Consider the following 26,266-nt stretch of genomic DNA (forward strand, 5'->3'; position numbering starts at 1 on the left):
AAAATATATAATTATATTAAAACAAAGAATAAAAAGGAAGCAAAAGATCTTTACAGACAGTAAGTTCTACAGAGTTTTTGCTATAAGTATAATTATAAAACTTTATATAGTTTATCGTCGTGGGCTTAACCGTTGTTTCCTCATAAAATTCATATGAAGCCATCCTAATCTCCAGATCCCAGAGAATGTGACTGTATTTGGAGAGAGAATGTTTAAAGAGGTGACTGAGTTGAAATGCGGTCATTATTGTGGCCTGTAATCTAATATGACTGGTGTCTACATATGAAAGGGGAACTAGTGCATGACATGTGCAGAAAGAAGATCCTGTGAAGACACAGGGATAAGACAGGGATCTACGAGGCAAGGAGAAAAGTCTCAGAAGAAATCAATGCTTCTGACACCTTCATCTTAGACTTCTGAGCCTCCAGAACTGTGAGAAAATAAATTTTCACAACTGCTTATTTAAGCCACTTAGTCTGTGGTACTTTGTTGTGGTAGCCGTATCAAACTAATACATCTAATGTATCAGTTTTCTATTGCTATGTGTCCAACACCTCAAACTCAGGAGCTTAAAACAATGCACATGTATAATCTCACAGTTTCTGTGGGTCAAGAACCTGGCTGTAGCTTAACCGAGCCCTTTGCTTTAGGGTCTCTCACCAGGCTGCAATCAAGGTGTCAGCCATGGCTGGGGTGTCATCTAAAGTCTTGACTGAGGAAGGATCTCCTTCCAAGCTGGCATAATTGTTGGCAGTACTCAGTTCCTACAAGACTTGTTGACGTGAGGGTCTCAGTTCCTACCTGGCCATTGGCTGGAGGATGCCCTCAGTTCCTTGCATGTGCCAATATGGCAACATGTTTCATCAAAGTCACCAAAGGGAAGAGTATGGTAAGCAAAAGGGAAGGTCACTATCTTATTTAGCCTAATCACAGAAGTGATATCCCATCATGTTTTCCATATTCAATTGGTTGGGGAAAAAAAACCTAGGCTGGCCCAATTTCAATGTATAAGGGCATGAACAACAGGAGGAAGGATTATTAGGGCATCTTAGAATTTGTCTGCCACAGTTTTTTGTTTGTTTGTTTGTTTGTTTGTTTTTTGAGACAGAGTTTAGCTCTTGTCGACCAGGCAGGAATGCAATGGCGCAATCTCGGTTCACTGCAACTTCTGCCTCCTGGGTTCAAGCAATTCTCCTGCTTTAGCTTCCCAAGTAGCTGGGATTGCAGGCGCCTACCACCATGCCCAGCTAACTTTTGTACTTTTGGTAGAGATGTGGTTTCACCATGTTGGCCAGCCTGGTCTCAAACTCCTGACCTCAGGTGATCCACCCGCTTCAGCCTCCCAAAGTGCTGGGGTTATGGGCATGAGCCACCATGCTCAGCCCACAGTAGACTTTATAACAATAGTACTGATGGGCTTTCTCTGAAAAGCAGCTTCACTTACTTTTTCTTCCATATAATCACATAACTTAGTGATCTTCTATGAATCATAGGCATTCTGCACTCTCCCACTGGAACATGTTTTGACATCCCAAACACGATGATATAACTAAATTCTAGTTTCCATTAAAACCAGAAATTAACAATAATGAAAATGGATATCACCTGGTATGTTTCACATTTAACATGAAGTTCACAACTTGACTTTCAGAGAGAGTAGGTAGGTGAGGAGTGATTAAATACCTATTACAGTATTACCAAAAAGCACATTTCTGTATTTATCCTGCTAAAGAGATGGATTACTTTTAAAGTCTCCTTTACTTTTAATTCCGTCAGCAACAAAAATTATGCATCCTACCTCATCATTCCCAGCTCTGACAACTACAGTGGTGAGCAGTAAAGACAGATTATAAAAGGCAAGACAGCCATAATACTGTTTGGCACCATTTGAAGATTTTCTTTTATTATCCACAGGCCCTGAAGCTAGTGTGGAACCAGCCTTATTTATCATTTAATATTTATTAAAGTACTTGAACTATAATAGTTTGGCTTCATTATTCCTTTGAAGCTCAAGTCCACACTCTTGTATGAATCAAATATAACTCTTCAGGCTGTAATCTCATCAGGTCTGATAAGGTACATACTGTTAGTAATATATGGTTGAAGACCTGCCATATAAACAATGCCTTAAGGAAAATACATCATCATTTGGTTTTGACATGAAGTCAGTGGGGGAATAATGTTACCAGTAGAAAGACTTCTGTATTTTAAAACATTTCTTGAGAATTTTGGTGAAATGTTGTTATAATATTACTTCCCAGCTAAGATATGTTTTAACTTACAAAATATTTTATTTCAAATGAGGTGGAAAATGTGAATTCAGACCTAATGAAGTAAATTCTTGACTCCTGTTCCAAAACAAATTTTAATCTTTATGTAAAATAATACTCCTGATCACAAATGTAAATTAAAGTGCTACCCTGATTCACTTTCACACAGCAATAGAAATATCACTAAAGCTATATAAAGCAACAATATATCTACTCTGGCAATATCAGGGAATAAGCTCTTACCAATAAGCAAATTTCAAAAGTACTTATTTACTCCTCCAAGTACCCAAGTATTAAATATTAACCTCATTAGGCGGTTGGGGGAAGATCTAACAATCATTGCTTTCTTACATGAATGACATATATAAAAGAATTTCATCTTTTTTGACACCACTGAGTGCTCATTATTAGCATTAATTATTACTCTGCTGTAATCCAGTGAAGTACTCAGAGGCTACAGAGGTGTGAAAACCCACAGGTACCTGCACCACCTACCAAGTGCCAAGGGAGGGGTTTGGACAAAAGGAGGGGTTGCCTTCTGTCATAACTGGTCAGTTACTGCCCCTTCTAACAAATACACACGCATGCACACACACACATATGCACATGCACAGACATGCACATGCAGGCACACACACACAAATATAAGCATAACACCTAAGGAAGGCCTGAGTTTGCCATGGCCAAGAAGGTTTAACTCTTCTACTCTCCCTCCCCACAAACAGAATTCCACTCTCAAAATAATCTTATATCAAAATTACAGAGGAGTTGCCCATGGGCGCATGAAAAACTGAATGTTTAAAATCCAGCTCTATCACTAATTTTTACCCTACTGGCCTTTCGGCTTGTCAGGTTAAGCTGCTGAGCTGCTGTGTTCCCTATTCTTATCTCCTTAGTCCTGACATTTCCTGGCCTTATGCTCCAGTTTGAGGTCAATGCCTCAGATCTGTTTTTGAGGGCAAGTTAATCCTGCCTCCCTGGCTTCCTTATGACAACCAGCCCAACTTGATTTTGAAATTTTTCACATTTGTTTCATTTACAAGAAACTACAGTCTCAAGTAAGAGACATTGTATTTGCCCCTCTGGAAGAAATCTGGCTGGCTACTCATTATCAGAATGGGGGAAGATAAAACTAAATGTACCTAAACTATTTGAAGTTTTATACCGTTGCATCTGCTTATTACGTGTTTTTGTTTTTTTTTTAATCTCTTCATGAGTTTTTGCTGTCAGCTGTTAGTGTTGTCAATGTCTCCAGTACATAAAACAGTTTCAAGTACACACAATAGGCATTCAATAAATGTTTGTTGACTGAATAAATGAATGAAGGACGAATGCCCCTTCTTTTTTCACAACTGCTGTGAATGGAGAACCAGAGAAAAGAAAAGCATAAAAATATAATAAATAAATAAATAAATAATAAATATTTATAAATATACATAAATAAATATGATAAATAAATAACCTGGAAGTGAGAACCTAGAGATCCTCTCTTAAAAGAAAGATGCACTTTTTAGTGCATGGATTCTGGAGCGCTATAATGTAGCTACTCAGAGGCCTTTTTCCTGCAGGCTTTGGAATTACATTCTGAATGCATTTTTCTTGTTAGAGAAATTGTGTCTCACTAAATGAGGCATTCCTCTAGAAAGAATACAGAATCTATCCATTTAAGTAGGTCACATTTAAAAACAGACTGTAAAGTAGAAGGAGCTAAGGAAAGAGCCATTTCACTACAAAACCTGAACAGGATGTATATAAATTTAAAGCTGTCATATCCATTTAACAAAAAGTTTTAAAAATTCATAATTAAATATTACAAAACTATGCTATGCCATTGTGTCATAAATTTGAATTTTTAACTATTTGACCTAGAATCTTTTTGACATTAGGGACCAGTCCTTCTGCTGCCCACAATGCCCTGGAAGAATCAGTAAGATCCTACAACTATATAAGATGATGTTCTTTTCATGGTGAAGTAGAATTAGATACAGATGCTGAAAACTCCTACATCTTAATTTAGAATGAAAGTCTCTGTATCGTAACTTAGAAGTGAAACCTTTTGAAAGTCTATTCTGTGCAGGAAGCTCATATAAATGTAGATTATCAATTATGAGTCCAACCTTGATTCTATATGGACTGGAAACCATGGCTGCCTTGTGGAGAAGCTCCACCCCATCATTTGAAAAAAAAAAAAAAAAATACGTGAAAAAAGAACCAAGCCTCTACTTCATTTTACCTTCTTTCTGCAGTTTCACCTATGGAGGAAAATGGAATTTTCAACTGACTGCAGAGGAATAAAAACCCATAACGAAGGTCCCTAATTTTGTAGAACACTAGACACATTGTAAGAGACAAGCCAGAGAAATGGAAAGACCTCTGGCTTCAGAGTGGAGTGGACAAGAATTGCTATCCTGGTTCTACCACTGACTACTAGCTAGGTGTCCAAGTTACTCGACCTTTCCAAAGTTCCTTACATAACACGGGCATAAAATACCTAGCACCAGGCACTGTATCTGGAACAAAAGAGGTCTTCAAAAAATTGTATTATCAACATTATTATCATTATTATTGCCTAAAAATGTGTCCAACTTTAAAAGAACTAAATTCCTAAAAGATATATTAAAAATTACATTAACTCCATCAAAAATTATTTATTTTACATGTATCCTAATATATTACAAAAATAACTGTTTTTCATAAAATCATATGGTGATGCCCTCGAGGCCACTGATAACAGAAATAGTGGGAGAACCACTGGTATCTATGGTCAGAAAGAGACAAATTCAATACAGTAAAATATGGACAAAAACTCAAAATTATTCAGTTTTACAGTATATGCTAAACATCTAAAAAAAATAACATAGAAAAAAACTATTATTTGTCTGAGTGTAAAATTTGTAAATAAATAAAATTGTCCAGTTTTATATACAAACTTACTATACTCTTTTATTCATCCATTTTGCATATCTGAAACATATCTCTTCTGATTAATAGAGTTGCAATTTAAGTGAAGATACAACTTATTGTAGTCCTTTTAAAATTATAAACTATAGTGAATCCTAACTTATATAAAATATTTTCATATAAATGTTTATTTAATGTCTGATAATATAAACTATCTACATAGTTATTAAGAAGGAGATGGGCATACTCTGCTAAGATCTAATAGAAGTTTCAAGAGAGCCTCTTAGTAAGCCTTATACTACTTCTAGGTGATGGGCTAAGGGGAATTTGAATTGAGCTTTTATCCCTTGGCCGGGGGGAAGTGGGAGCATAATTGTGCAGAACAGGGTACATTGGAGGAGGTATAGTGTTGAATGGAGACTATTGGTGGACTGTAGATTTCCTTTGGAAGATCAAGGAAGGAGATGCGCAGGAAACCCTGATTATAACCCTCGTAGCTCTACCTGACATTAGCGATCTCCCTCAGTTATCATACCTTCTGTGATGGTGTTGCTGTCTTCCTCTCATGAGAGTGCCTCTGTCTGTCTGCTTGTGTGTCTGTCATTCTGTTAACATGGCTACACCACTCATTGCATGTTCCAAGATATAAAAGTTGTCTTATGAAGGTCACCAGAGGATTTAGGCAGGAGGAGTGAATCAGGAAGCATAAGAAGAGGAGAGTGGTATGCAGAATGGCCAGATAGCTAGGACATGTCCCTTTAGGAGAAAGAGGATCCAAGCAATATTCAGTAGGTCAGAGTCAAGGCCTTTCCAAAGGAGGAAATCAGAACTTCCAGATGGCATTAGGAAACAAGGTATCAGACCGAGTTCACACAGAACAGATGACCATCTGTCAAAAGTACCATTTAAAACTATTATGGCTGGGCGTGGTGGCTCATGCCTGTAATCCCAGCACTTTGGGAGGCCCAGAAAGGCAGATCACAAAGTCAGGAGTCAGTGACCAGCCTGGCCAACATGGTGATCCCCATCTGTACTAAAAAAAAATACAAAAATTAGCTGGGCATGGTGGTGTGCACCTGTAATCCCAGCTACTCTGGAGGCTGAGGCAGGAGAATCGCTTGAACTTGGGAGACGAAAGTTGCAGTGAGCCGAGATTGTGCCACTGCACTCCAGCCTGGGTGACAGAGCAAGAAGACTCTGTCTCAAAATAAAACAATAATAAATAAATAAATAATAAAACTATGATGTCTCAACCGATTGTTAATATTGTAAATAATAAGCCCTTATATAAATCACAAGTTATAAGGATATTAGTTGGTGCATATTAAGAATTAAAGAGGTTTAAATTTGTCTATATCTTTATTTTCATTGTATATCAATAATTTAATTCACATAAATTATTCTAATTATACTATTATAGAGGACTAATGAGATAATTTTTGTATAATACATTAACTCTACCCTCAGTGTACAATCAAATAGTACTCTTCCTTAGATGTAATTTTGCTTGTGAGAAATTTGCAGCACAATTCCATTTTGACTTTTAAGCACAACAGAGCTAAGTCATTTGAGACACTTTGTATTAAAATCCTTCAAGTTTCGGCTATCTAGAGATTAGAAGGACACAGAATGGAAACAAGGCACACTAAAGATAAACAGAATCCACCCTTAACCATCTTTTTCCAGTGGCCCCAATGATTTTTACAGGCAGTTGTATAGTAACACAAGAGAACACTTACTTCAGGGATTTTGCTTTTGTTTTTCTTATTGTGGTATGATAAACATATTTTGCTATTCTTAAGCATTTTTTCCTAAGAATTAAGTACACAAATTTATTCAAAAACTGAAAACTATACAAATATTTATATGGTTTTCCACAGGAAAATTTTCCTTAGGTAGTTTAATACTAACACGTTGAAAATAGAGAGAAAAGAATAACTTTGGATAACAATTTAGAAGAATAAAGGGAATGAAATGTAAAAGAACACTGATGTTTTATGGTTCCTTTAAAGCATGTGGAACATGCCATTATTCATTTTTCTGTGACTGAGTTCTCCTAAGAGGTAACTGTGAAGCTAAAGTAGCTTAGGCTTCTGGGCCCTTCATATGCACAGACTCCTGAAAGGACCTCATCAATGTTTACAGGCTCATATGTTTTCATAAAAGTTGCAAAACATGATATCTTAACATTAATCAGCTACGATCACTATTTCTTTCCACTCTTCTTTTCCCTCCATCACACTTTTCTTTGTGTTGGGTGACACTGGAGCAAGCACAAACATTTTTGAGATCTAACAAAAGGGAAGTTGAGCTGCACTGAACATACATTTAGTTTAGGTTTAATAAAACATATTTACTTGGTTTGCAGTCACTTCTATGTTGAGTTATGTTACTGCTAGCCATCCCAATGTAGGATGTTTTGGAAATACACCCACCTCTCAGTCTGCCATGAGATAACGATGTGACACCCCAGAGGTGGTATCAGCATATGAATTTGAACTACAGATCACCCTGCAAGTGTGTGAACAAATGAGGAGGAAAAATGTTTTTGCTATTTTTCTGGAATTTGTTATGCTTTGTAGTATTTCTCTGCTTTTTAAAATTTATAATTTCTTATGACTATTTCATCCTAAATATATATTCACTTTTGAGTTTAATTTTTTATTTGTAATATTTTCTCTTCTTTAGGAAGAACCTCCCAGATTGCATACATGTGAGGTGCTGCTAAGCCTGGATGCACGCTTCTTGTTATGCTTATGAAAAAAAGTAGATGAGAATGTATTGTTTAAACTGTAAACATAAAAAGACTTGCATATTAAAATACCTGAGATAATTTATAATATTAACTTTCTTCTTTAAGTGAATAAAAACTCATTTATACTGCTAAAACTAGTCATTAAAATCCCATACATATCTTACATTACATTAGTCATGAGTGACCCACCATAGTAAAATGATCACTAAGTTGAAAGTCAAGGTAAAGAAATTGACTTCCAGTACAGACTCTGCCAGGAATGGCAAAAAAGCAAATCTTACACGTGTGTAAAACTATATTTATTCCTCTCTATCCTATTAAGACACTCTAAGTTTGAGATACTATGTATTTATTTGTAAAGGAAAAAGTCCTTATATCAGACATGCTACTTAACATATTTGTAATTAATATTTTATTAAGCAAACATAAGGGAACTGATAGCTGTTTTGGAAGATGAAGTAACATATTATGGTCTAAGTACTTGCAAACTAATAATTAAACTAGCAATTATAAGAATATCCTTTGAATTGAAGAAAGAAAATGAAGTTATCATTTATTGAACTACAATCCCCAAGTTAAAAAGTATAAGACACTTAAAGTCTTGCATCTATATATTTTAATTCTATTAATTAAATTAAATAAATTAATAATTTTAAAATAAATAAAATTAATTTAATTATTTATTCCTTGTTTACCACAGTTGTGAATGCTTTTATTTCCTATACATACACACACACAAACACACACATAAATGAGGTTTAATGCAGCCACCTAAATGGAAAAAAAAAATACTACTGAGTCAGGATATTTAAAAAGAAATTGTGTATCCCATGTACCTCAAAAATATGTAAAACTATGACATATTAATTAGAAAATATAAAACAAATGAAATCTTCTGTTTTAGTTGAAACCTTGAAGGCTAAAAACAAAATAATTATCAGATACAAGTGCCAAATCAGAACTTGCCACGGGTTCATTTGAAGCCATTCTGTCATCATAAGCCCACTGCTTGCTTTCAGCTCTACAAGAGAAAGTAACGAGACCCCCAGAGAGGACTACTCTGGATAGAGTGGTCAGAACATTCTGTACTACCTCCTACTTCACACCACAAAAGAGCTTACTCAAGGGTACCAAATTGGAAGGGAATGAGTGTCTCTGAGAGAAATATTTGAAAAAATGCATCTCCTGGAGTTAGAGAAAAATAACTACTACCTATTTTAAATCTGACTTTAAAGGCAGGAAATTGTGGCTGGCTAGCTGTCCTGGAATTGCAAAGCCCGGAGTACCCTGTTGTGATCAGGCTATGCTTCCATCAATGGCAAGAAAAAGATGCACCTTTCCCATGGACAGGATACAGGCCCACAGGGGGAATGATCTCACAAGGGACAATGCCCAAAAGGACCACCTGGAAAGGCAATGTAATCCCAAAAGAGGGGTGTAATGCCAGAAACCCAGGAGCTGCAAAGACAGCTAAAAACATCTAGCCAGGGGTGGCATGACTATCATCAGAGGAACTATACCCAGGGGTCCCTAAAAGGAATTATCCAAAGAGACAGTCAGCAATCATACATCTAACAGAGGGTAGCAGTGCAGGTTGGAACTGCACCAGTGACTCAGACTTGCCCAGTTCCTTACAACCCTTCTCTAAAGGGCCCTGAGGGCAGCCAGTGAGTGGGAGAGGAAGTCAGGTGACAAAGAGTGTCAGTGTGTCAGTACCACACACCCCCCGGTCCAAAGAGGCTGTCAAGCCTCAAACAGGCCCAACCTGAGGGAAGAAGTTTTAAATGATTACTCTGATCAGGACTTTTAAAATCCTGAAATGAGTCTGTTCTTGTGACTAAAAGACACGGCAAAGCTCTGAGATCTAACCAAGACTTCTTAAACGGCTGAAATAAATATATTCTGTGGGAAGAGGAATAAAGTAGTTCCCACTTGCATCCCACTAAAGCTAGATGGTTAGAACTCTGATTACAGTATTTTAATAAAATAGCCATATATTATAAATATGTAACAAATATATAATCATCTAGTGTTTGAATTTACTGAATACCATTGCCTTTACATCACATACCTCTGCTTTCACAGTTCCATGTCCAATTCCCTTTGGAAGCAGAGCTAGGAAGAAAAATCTAGGTAGGTTATACTAAAGCAGTTGTTAAATATGCTTGCATATTTTTTTTACAATCACCTAAAATTTGTCTAGATAACCTACACTTCAGGAGTGTATCATCTTATTGATTCTGATATTGAAATTATGATACATCTGAAATGCAGAATAAAATTCCCCACACTGAACAGAGTGGTATTCTTAATTAATCATCATTCTAGATGTCATCTTTCATCATTCATTGGGAAGGAACATTTACCTTTTACCTAGAATGCTCTGTCTCAGGTAAGTACTGCATCATTTAGAACACGTATTTGGCATTTCCATGGCATTACAAGTGGGTCAGGTCTAAAGCAAGAGCTTACTGCAACTCTGCCTGGCTTGAAGCCCATAGTTTACAAGGAAGCATATTAAATGCCACTTAAATTGGCTGTGGTTCCTTCTACATTCTGAAAGAGGACGATTCCTCTATGTGACCAACTTTAAAGCTGGCAGACAAAAACCTGTCCAGGCTGGACAGTTAATTTCCTCTCCCATGTGAAATTAACAGACCTACTGCCCACCTGCTAAATGTCTGTCTGCAGAGTGATACTGAAAACAATTTCTGACTTGTGTTAATCCACAGATATTCTCAGAGCTTAAAGAAGGCTTCCTAACAGATGGAAAGGGGGTGGCAAGGGAAGCCCTATGTGCTTAGTGGGTTTTTTGTATCACAGTTAACAGAAATCAATGACTACTTCCCCCAAGAGAATAAGCAACAGAGGCACTCAGGAGGAATTTCTACTATTTGCTCCTTAAAACTTGAGACTCTAGGAATTCTGCCAAGTGACCTGGAAACAAGGGACTGTGACCAGAAGCCTCTGAGGAGAGCATCATGCATTAGATTCTTGCAGTAGAATTAAACATACTGCTAACATCCATGCATGCATATTCCATCTTTGACAACTCACCTATCTTCTACACAATAGAAAAATAAACTATTTTTCTTTTCATATAGCCTAATTCCTGACTTTTCCCCTACCTTTGTTTTACCCTTTCCTTTCACCTTAACATTGGTTTTAAAAATCTCATTGTAAAACGTGACAGATTCTCACTGAAAAACATGTATATTTCAGCTTAAAGAAATAAATATGATGTAAAACTACTCCACTACCTAGATATACCACTATTTCCATTTTGATGAGTGTATTGCCAGTCTTTTCCTAGGCATATATGTATAACATATTGCTTTCATCTTTAAAATCATAACTTATACACTTTCATAAGCTGGTTAAATCCCTTAGGCAAGTATTGGTACAGAGAGATTGCTCACCAGCCAGATAAACAAATGGAGAATGATAAAAGTTTACAAACATGAATGGAGGTGCAGACAGGGGAAGATCCATTCCAGTCAAGATGTATCCCCATCATATCAGAGAATGCCCTTCTGCAATTTCTGTCAAAAGGATCTAACTCATTGGTTCCACAAAAAGTTGGTATAAATGGTAAAGTTCCCATGGAATCAGGGAAAGTAATTATTCTGATTAAAAAGTTCATCTCTGAAAGAATATAAAAAAACATGTGACTACTATCTAATTAATGTAGATGCAAAGGTAATTGTAGTCAGAGAGGTAAAATTCTATGTAAAGTTTACAAAATTTGCACATGTGCATAAAATTAAAAACGATAACACCTTCCATCTAAAAGAGCTACATATTTCCTTCATTTGTAATTTATCACTATGCTTTATTCATTCAGAGCTACCAGTGGTAGGCCAAGGTAGGCCTTGTCTTTGGGTAGGCCAAGATCTGTATAGCTTCTATACAAGTGATTATGACACAATTCCTATCATCTTGGAATATGCAAGCCAGATAAGGAAACTCCTTTAGTTCAGATTTTGATATATCTGTATAATGCCCAAAATATAATGAACAATTGGGAAAATATAACATCGAAAATCAAGAAACTTTATCTCTATCATACAAACCATTCAAATCTTATGAAATGTTTACTAAGCGCACTAAGTGGTTCTCTTTCCCCACTACCATTCAACCTTTCCCCACTACCATTCAACCTACTCTATGTATTAAAGACTTGGCATCTATCCAGTCTTCTAGTTCACTGAAAAATCTGCCAACATTCTGAGCTATTTCAACAGACACAAGGATAACTGTTCTAACACTGAGCCTCTCAGTTTCTTGACCTCCCTGTCTCCAGTGGTCTTCATTTCCACTCTATTTCAGTCACCACTCTTGTAATCATTCCTTGAAACTTGGCCATCCTCCTCCAGAATCAGGGAGTTAAAAATCACAGTCGCTGATTATAAAAATGCCCATTTTCTAGATTATTCAGTGTCTCCCAGAGTGACTTTTTGTTCAAATCATCAGGAATACCAGTCCACTGACTCCTCCACTGTTCCTAATCCACAAGTCTCTTTATTTACTTTGCTCCACACAACTCTATGCACTCTTTGACTTGGTCATGCTGGACTTCTTTGAGTTCCTCAAATGTGCCATTGAAGAAGTTAAAAATATACCATTCTGGCATAATGACTATTATGAATTAAAGGTACTTGAAAAACAGCAAGTAGAAGATCATTCTGACCTCCTTTCTGTTTCTTAAAAGCAGGAACTCTGAAAGGTCCTCTCCCTATACCAGAAGGAAACCAACATTCTTATCATCAAGGATGGAAATTTGAGCCAAAGAAAATTCTGTACAGACCTTGCTAAAATGGCTCTTGTCTCTTAAGCCTCTTCATATAATTTTGTTGCTTTTTCACAACTTACTATTCTTTGTTCAATTCAGTCTATAACTGATTCATTACAATTGTTTCTTTAGGTCTTCACTTCTTCATGAGGGTTCCCACTGCTGTGTAAAACTTATATTAAATAAATAAATTCCTGTGCTTTTCTCCTGTTAATCTGTATGTCAATTTAATTCTTAGGCCTCGCCAGAAAAAACCCTAAAGGGGAAGAGCTAAAATTCAGCCTCACTCCCCTACACTATTAGGTTGCCTTCAGAACCTTTGTGCATGCTATCCTGGCTGCTGGAATACTAATTGCTCCTCTGTCTGATTTATATCTATCTATTCATTCTTTACATCCTAAAGTAAGTATCTTTTCTTCAAGGAAGCCATTCCTAATGTGGCCAAACTCCCTATCATTGGCTCACATACATAGCACAAATTCCACCTCTATATTGTACTTGACCCATTTGTGATTTCTATTTAGCTGAAAGATATTTTTTAATACTCTGTCTCTAACAAAATAAAGCCCAAGACAGCAGGATCTATGTTGATTTTTTTTTTGTTTCACCATTTTATACTAGCTCCTAAGACAGTGCATGGCCCATAGCAATACTCATAAATATTTATTAAATGCATTCAGAATAAACAGGAAGAAAGGGTATCAACAGGAAAGTGAAAGTAACAGAATGGAGACTATATCTGATACTTTGGCTTACTTCCTTCTTGAAGGAACTTGCTTGTCTTACTTCCGTCAGACATGAGGATAATCTGTCAATCATCTAGAGCCTGCTCTAAGAATCAAGTGATGCAATACCATCTGAATAAGAAGGCCCATGTCAGTACTGGCCCTTGGATAAGAATTGAGTAGATTCTAGAAAATTCAGTGATTACTGGATTGACAAAAATTGGATTATTTATTATTTATTAGGTTATTAGGTTATCAGAAATCTCATATATGTGATATATATGATATGCTCTCAATGACAGGCATTGAATTAAGGAGATAATAAGTCAAGTAAAAATAATCCCATGTATACAGAGGAAAAAAGTTGCTTTTCATGGCAGCAGAATACATATAAATCTAAAGGGGATATCATACTAGTGTTAAGTGGAAAATATGCATAGGATAGTATCTAGCAGCATCTTGATAAAGCTTCAGAGATCAAGTGAAACTGTCTTTTAAAACAGCTATGCAATAACAGCTATGTGATAAAATAAATGTCATGAAAATAAAGATTTTTCAAGCTATCTATGGTAACATCTCAAATAACTAGAATATTTTATAATTTGATATTTTATAATTTGATACTTCTGGTCAGCTGAAAATCAGGCTGCCTGCAGGTTAACAAAAAATACCCTTTTCGTAAGAGTTGTCATTAGAAATCCTCATAAGCTAGGTTAACTCAAGCTCCCTTTTTAATAAGAATAGTCCTATGAAGAAGCTGCTATTAAGAGACATGCTAAGCCACACACTAGAAATAAGCTGAGCAGTAGAGAAAGGTGGATCTGGGAGCTCTTTAGTAGGCTCTGGTGGGACATTGGGTAATGGACCCAACCTTACTGACATCACTTTCCTCAGCTGTAAGACATTAAATCATCATTCCCTAGGATCCTTGCAAGACTTCAAAGCCTTTTAGGCATCTATTCTCTTCGTGACATCAGTGGACTAAACTAAGATCTTTTCCGTTTCCGTGATTTTATAGTTGGTTCTGTGATCCTTTTATTTTTTTCAGTTTTTAAATTTTAGTTGACACATATTATAATAATTGGGGTATCAAGTGATATTTTGATACATGCATACAATGTATAATGATCACATTAGTGTAATTTGCATATCCATCACCTCAAACATTTGTCATCTGTTTATGCTGGGACCATACAAAATCCTCTCTTGTACCTATTTGAAAATATATAATAAATTATTAACTATAGTTACTCTATACCCTACAGTGTTGTAGAAGACTAGAATTTAAATCTAACTAGCTGTGGTTCTGTAATTCTTAAAGGTCTAAGTGAAGCAAAGTAAATCCAGCCCACGGGCGTTTCCTTCACCCAATTTTTTGAATATTTAAGTATAAAATACAAAGACAGAAAATTGCAGATGTCATGAGTATACTGCACAATGATCTTTCATAAAATGAACACACATGTGATCAGCACGCAGATCAAGAAACAGATGTGGGTGCCATAACCAGCACCCGGAAGCCTCTCCTGCTCCCTGCCCCTACCCCCACACCAGAATAACCACTATTCTGATTTCTAATAGCAGCAATTTAGCTTGTTTTTATGTAATACTTTATGTAATAAAAATAACATTGTGCCTTGTTTTTATTTTATCCCTGGAACACATTCCACTCACATAATGCTGCTCTGTGGTTCTAGTGCAACAACATTGTTAAGAGCTGCAAAACTTAAGATGGATGAATGGAAAGATTAAAAAAAAATAAGGAAATATGAAAGGTTGTTAATGCTAAAGAACACATTAGACTTTCAAAGTCTTGTTCTAACAGATATAATTAACTCTGTGAGCACAACGTAAATAAACAGTGTGCAAAGTCAAAAGTAGCTTAGGTTTACTAATACATATATGTCAAATTTTAGCCTCTTACCCTCTTCTCTACTAACACATTGGTTGTTTTTTAAATACTTGCCTCTCCCCAGCCATTTTATTTTCTTTCTTCATTCTTCCCTAGATGTCCATCATATATTCCAGCCATATATTCTCCAGTCTCTACTTTTCTGTCCTGATTTTAAAAATCAATAATAACATGTAAAAGAAACCCACAGAAATAGTAAGTCATATCCCTTAACCATGGGTAGAGAAAAAGCAAATTTTTAAAAAAACTGAACTGAGTTTTGACGACTCTGATTTCAGAACATAAAATCATTTTAAGCAAAACTTCTAAATGTAAACCGCAAATTAAAGAACAAACAAACAAATACTAGCCCTCCATTACACTAGGAAATCTAATTTGGAAACACTCAGCATACAACTTACTTTATCAGATAAACTTCATAGTAGGTGTCAGACTTACTAGTTTTTTAAGACAAAGATAACCAAATCTAAACTATTTAAGAAAGAATGAGAAAAAAGGAAAAGAAGAAAGGAATAAAGGGAAGAAAATCCTCTCACAGTGATTCATTTGAAGACCAGCTAAAGAAAAGTTACCTAAAGTGACTGAACCTTTCTTCTTGGGTATGCTTTGTTTTAATATGAAAATACAATTTCCAAATTAATAAACTACAGAATATGAAACAAGTCTATTATAAAGAAGTCTAGTAATTTGTGGCTTGAGGATTTCCCTTCTACTAGTCCTTTTTCACATTATTATTTATTTTTTCTTTTTTTAAAATTGAGACAGTATCTTGCTATATTGCCCAAGCCAGTCACAAACTTTTTAAACATTAAGTTCTTGTCATTGTTCAGATTCTGTGGAAGCAGATGCTGAGATGGCTTATAGGGTATAAGATATTTATATGGAAAACCTGTAAGATTTTTATCAAATCTGTAAAGAAAAGGAGAAGGAAGAAAGATCAGGAAGCATGAGAAACAACCATGAGGCAAATCCAATGTCTCAAACTAGTGGAGCACTCTAGAACAAATGTTGTCCATCAGAGTTGTCTAGTGCTGGGGTCTTAACTTGATAATCAGATGTGAGATGCCACAAGAGGGAGATGGCTTTGGGAGGGCCAACTCTGTGAAGCTGAAGCTGACCCTGACTGCTGGAGGCTCTGCTGACTGCCTTCTTTGGAGGGGCATCTGAATGGTCTATCTCTATGTCTGTTACAGTTCTTTCATAGGACATGAGCTTAAAAAAAAAGTGTAATAGGTTCAAGAAGCTGAGTGGGACAAACAAACAAAAAGATATAAATTAGAGCAATTCTAGGGTAAGTTCCTCTTAGGAATTATCTGGCTATGGACTGCTGCTTTGATAGATGAGGACACTGAGGCACTCAGAGGAGGAAATCTGCCTAGTCACATAGAACAAATGTTCTTTGTGCTATGGAAAAACCTGTCCTTGGCCTGAATGTGGATGACTCCCATTAGGATATGGAGTGATGGCACCATCCTGTGCAAGGACTAGACACAAATGAAGGCCTTTTAACCACAGGTCTGATTTATGGAACACCTTTCTCTGGGGCAGCACTGGGAACTTGGCTAGCATGGGCTAATTAGTCTTCACCATCTCCCTGTAAGGAAGGTAGGTCTCAAAGACCATTCCCCTAAATTAGGAATCAGAAAGAATGAAGTACAAAAGGATTTCTGTAATTTTCCTATAATCATTCACTAAATTACGAAGTACTGGAAGACCCAGGTATTTCTGAGCTCCCTGTTGACTACATTTACTGAAACAAATATTACACAAATATTACATTTTACTGATAGTCATCTTTAACCTATATTTCCTTCCCTTTATTCTTCCTATTATGTGCAATACTTCTGTATAAAAAGTGAAAAATGAGACACACTGTATGATACGATTTGGTTGTGTCCCCACTCAAATCTCATCTTGAATTGTAGTTCCCATAATTCCCACATGTCAGGGGAAGGACCTGGTGGGAGGTAACTGAATCATGGGGGTGGTTACTCCCATGATGTCATGATAGTGAGTGAGATCTCATGAGATTTGATGGCTTTATAAAGTGCTTTTCCCTCTTTGCTCAGCACTTTTCTCTCCTGTTGCCATGTGATGAAGGATGTGTTTGCTCCCCCTTCCACCATGATTGTAAGTTTCCTGAGGCTTCCCCAGCAATGTGGAACTGTGGGTCAATTAAACCTCTTTATAAATGACCCAGTCTTGGGCAGTTCTTAATAGCACCATGAGAATGGACTAATATACTGTATAGTCTTCATTTTCAGTGCAAAGATAGTGAGTGACATGGCTAGTCCCAAGAAAACATTCACCAATCCCAGAAAACTTCAAGACTATTTTGAGTAATAAAATCTTACCTCAAATTTTATGCTGAGTTAATTCCATGCTGTAAAAATAAGTGATCATAAATTCAGGGGCAAAGATCACGGATAAAGACACCCAGATAATCCATTATTTAATCAAACTCTCTACTGAGATTTAAATGACAACTGAAATATGAATATTTTATTTAAAGGACTTGTTTTACATATGCCAGGAAACATATTTAATTAAAAAAAAAAAAAACAGCCTTTTCCAGTTCCATTTTATCATTTGAATAGTTTTTAATTCCAGTTTGCTGGTTTCTCCAGCACAAAGGATATCTATACTCAAAACTAATATTCTCTACCAAAATATAGTAGAAAAAGCATGGGATACAGGAACAGTGGATCTGAGTTTAAATCCTATTCTACCCTTTCCTTTCTGGGGAAATTGCTAAGCTTAATTTTCCATGCATATATGATGAAAGATGATAATGCTGTACAGGTAACTGCAGGAATTAAGTCAGATTACGTATAAACTTTGCATCACAGAATAGGAGCTAAATGTTTTAGTTGCTTTGATATAAAACGAAGAGCAATCTTCAGTTTTAATTTATTCATTTAAAAAAAAAAATTCCAAATATAAACTGCTTTAAAAGAAGAGGAAGGTATATGAGAAAGTTACTAAAATGTATTTTTATATGTGAAAAATTAATTTCTCCTATAAATTTATAATTTCATATTGTAATTTATTAAAAAGTCACTCAGATTTTTATAAATTAAATTTTAAAATATAGCTTCATTTATTTTTTCAAATTTCAGAATATTATTCACCATTTTTATGCACTTTCAAAATTTATAATGAGTATTTTTTCTTCTTTTGGATTTGAATCTCTCATTTACTTCAGTACCATTCAGACTTCAACTTCTTGCTCAAGACTGAAAAAAATTACAATGCAATTATGAATAGGCCATTTCCTCCTTCTTTCTCCTCTACTCCAACTCAAGTACCTAGAATCCTCACATAATCTCCAATCTTTCTCATATCTATTTTACTAAAATTATGCAAAATATCTATAATTTGAAAATTAGGAATTGTATTATCTTAGCATTTGGTTCAGTAAACACAAGAAAAGTGTTCCTTTACAATGACTATTATTCTAAGCAAATGTTTTAAATAAAATATTCTTCAATTGAAGTCAAAATTAGTCATCGAAGTTTTGCTGGAAGAAATAAGGACTAAAGTACATGGGGCCCTATGACTATAATAAACCCATCTGCATTCACTGCTTTACTTAGAGAAATAAAATACTCTTAGTTTCATCATGTTCAGTCATCTGCTAGCTACCTTAAATACACTTGAGTCACATGATCTATATAATGCAGAAAACAAATAAGAAGGTATTTGGAAATTAGTTAATGCTCATCCAACATCAGAAAACTGCCTTTCTAAATTAAAGTGAAGAATGAATAGAAATCCGAGGAGTGAAATATTTTAAACACAACTAATATGTGTTATTTTACCCTATTCATGACATTTAGTTGGTGATCTCAACTCCAGGTAATAGGCTGTGTGCACTTATTTTTCCCCACCCACTTCCTATCGTACACAGACAAAAGAAACTCTCTCAAGTGGGTGTAATGGTTCAGTTTCAAGCATTTCAAAATCCTCCACCACCTGCACAGGAAACTGTGACTGAAAACCAGACAGCACCGCAGAGCAGCACCGATGATACAGGAGCATGGCTGAGAGGTGAATCTGGATACTAGACAGTTGAATGAAATCAGCAGAGGGGACATGGTACTCCCAATGAAGAGCACATGACACTTAAGGGCAAATAAACACCACCATACAATGAGAGAAGCATCAAAACCAGAGTTACTTAGTAAGTGCTACGGGAACACAGATAAGAGAAAATGCAATATAACAAGGCATAAAAGAGGTGAAGGCTGATACGGGATTTGAAGAATCAATAAGGGTTTTCTGGTTAGAAAAAGATGAAGTAAATTTCAGATAAAAGGAATAGCATGATTAACATCACAGAGTCAGAAAACTATTTGGAAGGTTTGGAGAACAGCAATAGTTTGATATACTTGCCTGTGGACAACAACCTCAAATGTGAGCAGGGAGAACCATAAAAAGCTAACAAATTAATTATATGCTAATATATTAAGACTTTCTGCTAAAAGAAATATGGGTTTTGATCAGAGGCATGAGGAACCAGATTTTGTTGCAACACAATATTGTAGTTAAGCGTACAGATTTTAGAATTAGACTGCTTGGGTTCAGACTGACTTTACCACTTAGGATTGTTTGTGACCTCGAGTGAGCTTTTTGACCTCTCTGTGCCTCAGTTTCTTCTTCTGTAAAATGGGGATGCTAACAGTACCTACTTCACGGAATTGTTGAGAGACTTATATATAAAAAGTTACAACAGTGCCTGGCATATAGGAAGCAACAAAAGTGCTGGCTATGAATGCTATTTTTGAAAAACAGGGTTGATGACACTGTGGAGTACACAATAGAACCAGAGAATGAAAGTCTACAGGCAGGGCCTTCAATTAGAAAGCTAATGAAAATTGTATCTGTAAAAATTAAACACATCTGTGAGTGCATTTGTTTGTAGAGATATCCACACTGGATAGCCATGTATCATATAAACTAACACATCATACAAAATATATTTACATAAAAAGTCAGACACATGTATGTATATGCATGTGTATGTATCTCCAAATCTCTTAGGCAAGCTCATAGATACACCAGAATATAACACATAAAAACAAAAATACTCCCTACAGACAACCCTGTATGGACTTTATGTATAATGATAATTTCAAATTTAGTAAGTTGGAAGGTAAATGACTGAAGAGAATGACTGCTGTTTTCTTCTTTGTGTAACAGAGGACTTGCTCAGAACAAGGGAAGAAGATGACTACGCAGCTGCTCGGTAACAGCATCTAGTCACACTCTCAGAGACTGAGGTCAGCAGGAATAGAGGATGCACACTGCACACTATGTCCCATCTTGCCTTTCTGTCTAGAAGGTTTCAGTTACTGGAAAAGCTTCAGAAATCTTTACCAAAAAATCCATTTAAAATACTGAAATTCTACTTCTCAGAAAAATAGTATTACTCTTGTCTAGAAATAACATTCAGTCCTCAAAGTGCTATACTGTCATTACTTCTAAAAATAAACTGAGCAAATCCAAGTCTTGAGGTCAGGTTCAAATAATGTGCTGCAGCAATGACACAAGCAACAGCCCCACTCTGTCTCATGGGAGGCAGTGCATTCCCTGAGGGCCTGAGAGCACAGGCCTGCTGCTCCTCATCTCTCCCTGGAAATAGCTGGCAGCAGATGACCAGACAGGCTGCTAAGGCAGAAGGGACTGAGCAAAGTCCTTCTCTCTTTGTTGATTCTCTTTAGCAAGGCAACTGGAGAGAGCAAAGCAATGATAGGAGGGAGTCGCCAAATCCAGCAGCCTTTCCAAATGGCAGCTCAATTTTTCTCCTAGCATCCTCTAAATGATTTTCTAAGACCACCATCATGTGTAAGAATGCTTGATACCACCTTGTATCATTGGAACAGATACAAGTGACTTACATTTCTGACTTTTTGTTTTGTTTTGTTTTGTTTTGAGACAAGGTCTCACTCTGTCACCTAGGCTGTAGTGCAGTGGCATGATCTCTGCTCACTGTAGCCTTTGCCTCCCAGGGCTCAAGCAACCCTCCCACCTCAGCCTCCCGAGTAGCTGGAACTACAGGTGTGTGCCACAACACTTGGCTAATTTTCATATTTTTTGGTAGGAATGGGGTTTTACCATGTTGCCCAGGATGGTCTTGAACTCCTGGCCTCAAGTGATCCTCCCAACTCAGCCTCCCAAGGTGCTGGGATTACAGGCATGAGCCACTGCACCTGGCCACATTTCAGACTTTAAATAGGAAACACATGAGCCCATGAAAGGTAATAAATTAGGTCTATAAATTGTGAAAAATTAGAGAATAACAAAATTAGGTAATATTACAAGAAGTGACAAGTAGAGACATTTTAATTTCATGTCAATGCAATTAATTGATGCTATAATATAAACAATGCTTTTTTTGAGAAATAGGGCTGATGATATTGTAGAATATGGAACCAGAGAATGAAAGTCTACAAGCAAGGGCCAGGCACAGTGGCTCATGCCTGTAATCCTAGAACTTTGGGAGGCTGAAGTAGGTGGATCACTTGAGGTCAGGAGTTCAAGACCAGCCTGACCAACATGGTGAAACATCCATCTCTACTAAAAATACAAAATTATCTGGATGTGGTGGCGCACGCCTGTAATCCCAGCTACGTGGGAGGCTGAGGCATGAAAATTGCTTGAACCTGGAAGGCGGATTGCAGTGAACCCTGATCATACCATTGCACTCCAGCCTGGGTAACAAGAGCGAAACTCTGTCTCAAAAAAAAACAAAAAAAAAGAAAGTCTACAGGCAAGGATTCCAATTAAGAGGCTAATGAAAATTGTATCTGTAAAAATTAAATGAATCTGTGAGTGCATTTCTACGTACAATTCCTGAAAATTGTTCATTTACTACACTCAATAACGGATATCTTTGGTAACCAGGAAAGATAAACATTTAGTTAATATTTCCTCATTTTTTTTCTATGAAAATTGACAACTAAAATGATAAACTAGGGCTGGGCACCGTGGCTCACGCCTGTAATCCCAGCACTTTGGGAGGCCAAGGGGGGCAGATCACTTGATTCAGGAGTTCCAGATCAGCTTGGCCAACATGGTGAAACCTGTCTCTATCAAAAATATTTTAAAAATTAACTGGGTGTGGTAGCACGCACCTGCAATCTCAGCTACTCAGGAGACTGAGGCAGGAGTATCGCCTGAACTCGGGAGGCGGAGATTGCAGTGAGCTGAGATTGTGCCACCGCACTCCAGCCTGGGCAACAGAAAGAGACTCTGTCTCAAAAAAAAAAAAAAAAAAAAAAAAGGCGATAAACTAAATGAATAATGAATAAATGCCACGTCACTAAAATGTATTTGATTCTAAGCAAGATCTTTGCTATTAAAATTTAATTTTTACCTTGAAAGAAATGGGAAGAATTTATCAAAATAATTTCAGATAGTAAATGCCAAATAATTGAAATTTATCTACATATGAAGTTGTCTACTATCTTTTTTTTCTTTTTTATTATTTATTTTTTAATTTTTTATTATTATACTTTAAGTTCTAGGGTAAGTGTGCACAACATGCAGGTTTGTTACATATGTATACATGTGCCATGTTGGTGTACTGCACCCATTAACTCGTCATTTACATTAGGTATATCTCCTAATGCTATCCCTTCCACCCCCCCGCCCACAATAGGACCTGGTGTGTGATGATCCCCTTCCTGTGTCCAAGTGATCTCATTGTTCAATTCCCACCTATGAGTGAGAACATGCGGTATTTGCTTTTCTGTTCTTGCTACAGTTTGCTGAGAATGATGGTTTCCAGCTGCATCCATGTCCCTACAAAAGAAACGAACTCATCCTTTTTTCTGGATGCATAGTATTCCATGGTGTATATGTGCCACATTTTCTTAATCCAGTCTGTCATTGATGGACATTTGGGTTGATTCCAAGTCTTTGCTATTGTGAATACTGCCACAATAAACATACGTGTGCATGTGCATGTGTTTTTATAGCAGCATGATTTATAATCCTTTGGATATATCCCCAGTAAAGGGATGGCTGGGTCAAATGGTATTTCTAGTTCTAGATCCTTGAGGAATCGCCACACTGTTTTCCACAGTGGCTGAACTAGCTTACAGTCCCACCAACAGTGTAAAAGTGTTCCTATTTCTCCACATCCTCTCCAGCACCTGTTGTTTCCTGATTTTTTAACGACTGCAATTCTAACTGGTGTGAGATGGTATTTCATTGTGGTTTTGATTTGTATTTCTCTGATGGCGAGTGATGATGAGCATTTTTTCATGTGTCTGTTGGCTGTATGAATGTCTTCTTTTGAGAAGTGTCTGTTCATATACTTTGCCCACTTTTTGATGGGGTTGTTTGTTTTTTTCTTGTAAATTTGATTGAGTTCTTTATAGGTTCTGGATATTAGCCCTTTGTCAGATGAGTAGATTGCAAAAATTTTCTCCCATTCTGTAGGTTGCCTGTTCACTCTGATGGTAGTTTCTTTTGCTGTGCAGAAGCTCTTTAGTTTAATTACATCCCATCTGTCAATTTTGGCTTTTGTTGCCATTGCTTTTGGTGTTTTAGACATGAAGTCCTTGCTCATGCCTATGTCCTGAATGGTATTACCTAGGTTTTCTTCTAGGGTTTTTATGGTTTTAGGTCTAACATTTAAGTCTCTAATCTATCTTGAATTAATTTTCATATAAGGAGTAAGGAAAGGATCCAGTTTCAGCTTTCTACTTATGGCTAGCCAATTTTCCCAGCACCATTTATTAAATAGGGAATCCTTTCCCCATTTCTTGTTTTTGTTAGGTTTGTCAAAGATCAGATGGCCGTAGATGTGTGGTATTATTTCTGAGGACTCTGTTGTGTTCCATTGGTCTATATCTCTGTTTTGGTACCAGTGCCATGCTGTTTTGGTTACTGTAGCCTTGTAGTATAGTTTGAAGTCAAGTAGCATGATGTCTCCAGCTTTATTCTTTCGACTTAGGACTGACTTGGCAATGCAGGCTCTTTTTTGGTTTCATATGAACTTTAAAGTAGTTTTTTTCCAATTCTGTGAAGAATGTTATTGGTAGCTTGATGGGGATGGCATTGAATCTATAAATTACCTTGGGCAGTATGGCCATTTTCACAATATTGATTCTTCCCATCCATGAGCATGGTATGTTCTTCCATTTGTTTGTGTCCTCTTTTATTTTACTGAGCAGTGGTTTGTAGTTCTCCTTGAAGAGGTCCTTTACATCCCTTGTAAGTTGGATTCCTAGGTATTTTATTCTCTTTGAAGCTATTGTGAATGGGAGTTCATTCACGTCTACTATCTTTGTAGTAGTGTCTTCCACCACGGTTGTAGTAGTGTCGGTTTCTGTACTTTATCTCATTCTTTGTAAAAATACCTAAATATTGCTTACATGTCTGAAAAGGTACAGGGACATACATATGTTCCCAAGTTTTCTCTTACAAAAGTAATTAACTTTTTACTTCTCCTCTTTGCCAGCAACAAAACTCTCAAAATCTTAAGTAAGGTATCCTTCTAATTTCCCTAATAATTCAAACATTTCTTTAGGATCTCTAATTGTAAGAGATGATTTTTATTATACCTTTGATGCATTAACCTTTAAATTTAAGAAAGAAGCACACAGCTTACTTCTGGAATAAATTTCCTCCTGGAGTAATCAAGAATTTTGGAAATTAATTCTGTAAAAATTGTGAGCCACAACCCAAGTATCTGGAGTCCTACAATGCTCTCAATATATTTTTAATATGGTCATTGAGGAAAAAGCCATCAGCCCTTATTTCTCAATGAGAGTCATTCTCATCCATATTGATTAGTGTGAGATTTTATGCCAAGCTTTCATGAGTTTTAAGACAAACTTATTAAGCACCTTTCTTATTTATAATACAGATATGTGTATAAACACGCACATACACACACACACTTCGAATTACTCAATTTTAAAATAAAGATATCTTTTTAAAATAATATAGGTAGGTGGGACCAAAAAAATATAGCTCCAAAATGTAAAACTCCAGATTAATGGATAGAAGTCTCCCAGGAAAGAAAAAAAAAATCAACTATGTACATAATAAAACGTTTGCAAAATTCACCTGGTAACCAGCCAGGAGCCCTAGGAGCACAGGCATTCTCTTCTTTGAATGTGTATGATTGTGACCTTTCTAATCTGGGTATGGAAAATTATTAACTTTCTTCTCCCTTCCACATTTGAAAAAAATAATTTCAACAGTCCTCATGTTAGATTTCCATTCAGGTGTTACTGAAGTGGAGGAAAAACAAACATTGGAGTATGTAGTAACCTTTTTATATGTTCCCAAGTAAAACCCTAGTAATACAACATTCACACAAAATGGGTGATGGGATGTTTTTTGACTTACTAACCATCAATTGGCCTTACATGTCATTTTCTGTGGCTTGTGGTCACAAACCCTCTTCTTAAGGGCAAGCCAGGTCATCAATTAAATCCTATTCAGATGGCTTAACCAACTAGCATGCAAACACTGACAGCCTAAAAATCTGTTAGGCCTTTTATTAGGTGCACTAGTGACTGAAATGGACCAATGGACACTGCCCTCGAACTCAAAATCAATAAGTCAGACAAAGGGTAGTAATATGGTTTGTACAAGTAAGAAGCCGGTTTATCTTATGACTAAACAAGGAAACTTTCAGTCTCTCAGGGTTTTTATCTGGCACATGCTTCATACGAAATAAGAAACTCAAGAATTCCTTGGACACCCAACCACCAGCTGAAAATGGGGAGCTTCTGACTGTTCTTGTCAGTAATATAAAAGCGGCCAAATACAAACGGACTATTTTTATTCTCCTTTGTCTTTAAAATGAAATATTAAATCCCCAGGCACCCTATCTGTTTCCTACATCTCTTCTTGGTTCAATCATCACAGAGAATCTTGTGCAAACAT

The 26,266-nt window shown here is 36.4% G+C and overlaps 1 protein-coding gene across 30 annotated transcripts in view; it reads right to left on the bottom strand.

Moving 5' to 3' along the window:
* CAMK2D (calcium/calmodulin dependent protein kinase II delta) overlaps positions 1 to 26,266 on the bottom strand; it is a 305,686-nt gene that overhangs the window by 205,692 nt on the left and 73,728 nt on the right. The window contains exon 3 of one of the 30 annotated variants that reach the window (XM_025384883.1): positions 13,475 to 13,575. The exons of 28 other annotated variants lie outside the window; for them this stretch is intronic. In XM_025384883.1, the coding sequence (XP_025240668.1) occupies positions 13,475 to 13,517 (43 nt within the window). In that variant the 5' untranslated portion in view covers positions 13,518 to 13,575. Of the gene's footprint in view, positions 1 to 13,474; positions 13,576 to 15,409; positions 15,503 to 26,266 lie in introns of all 30 variants that reach the window. One more of the 30 variants, XM_025384884.1, reaches the window with a different exon arrangement.

The sequence above is a fragment of the Theropithecus gelada genome, chromosome 5, assembly GCF_003255815.1.
Source record: "Theropithecus gelada isolate Dixy chromosome 5, Tgel_1.0, whole genome shotgun sequence".
In the NCBI taxonomy this organism is placed as follows: Eukaryota; Metazoa; Chordata; class Mammalia; order Primates; family Cercopithecidae; genus Theropithecus; species Theropithecus gelada.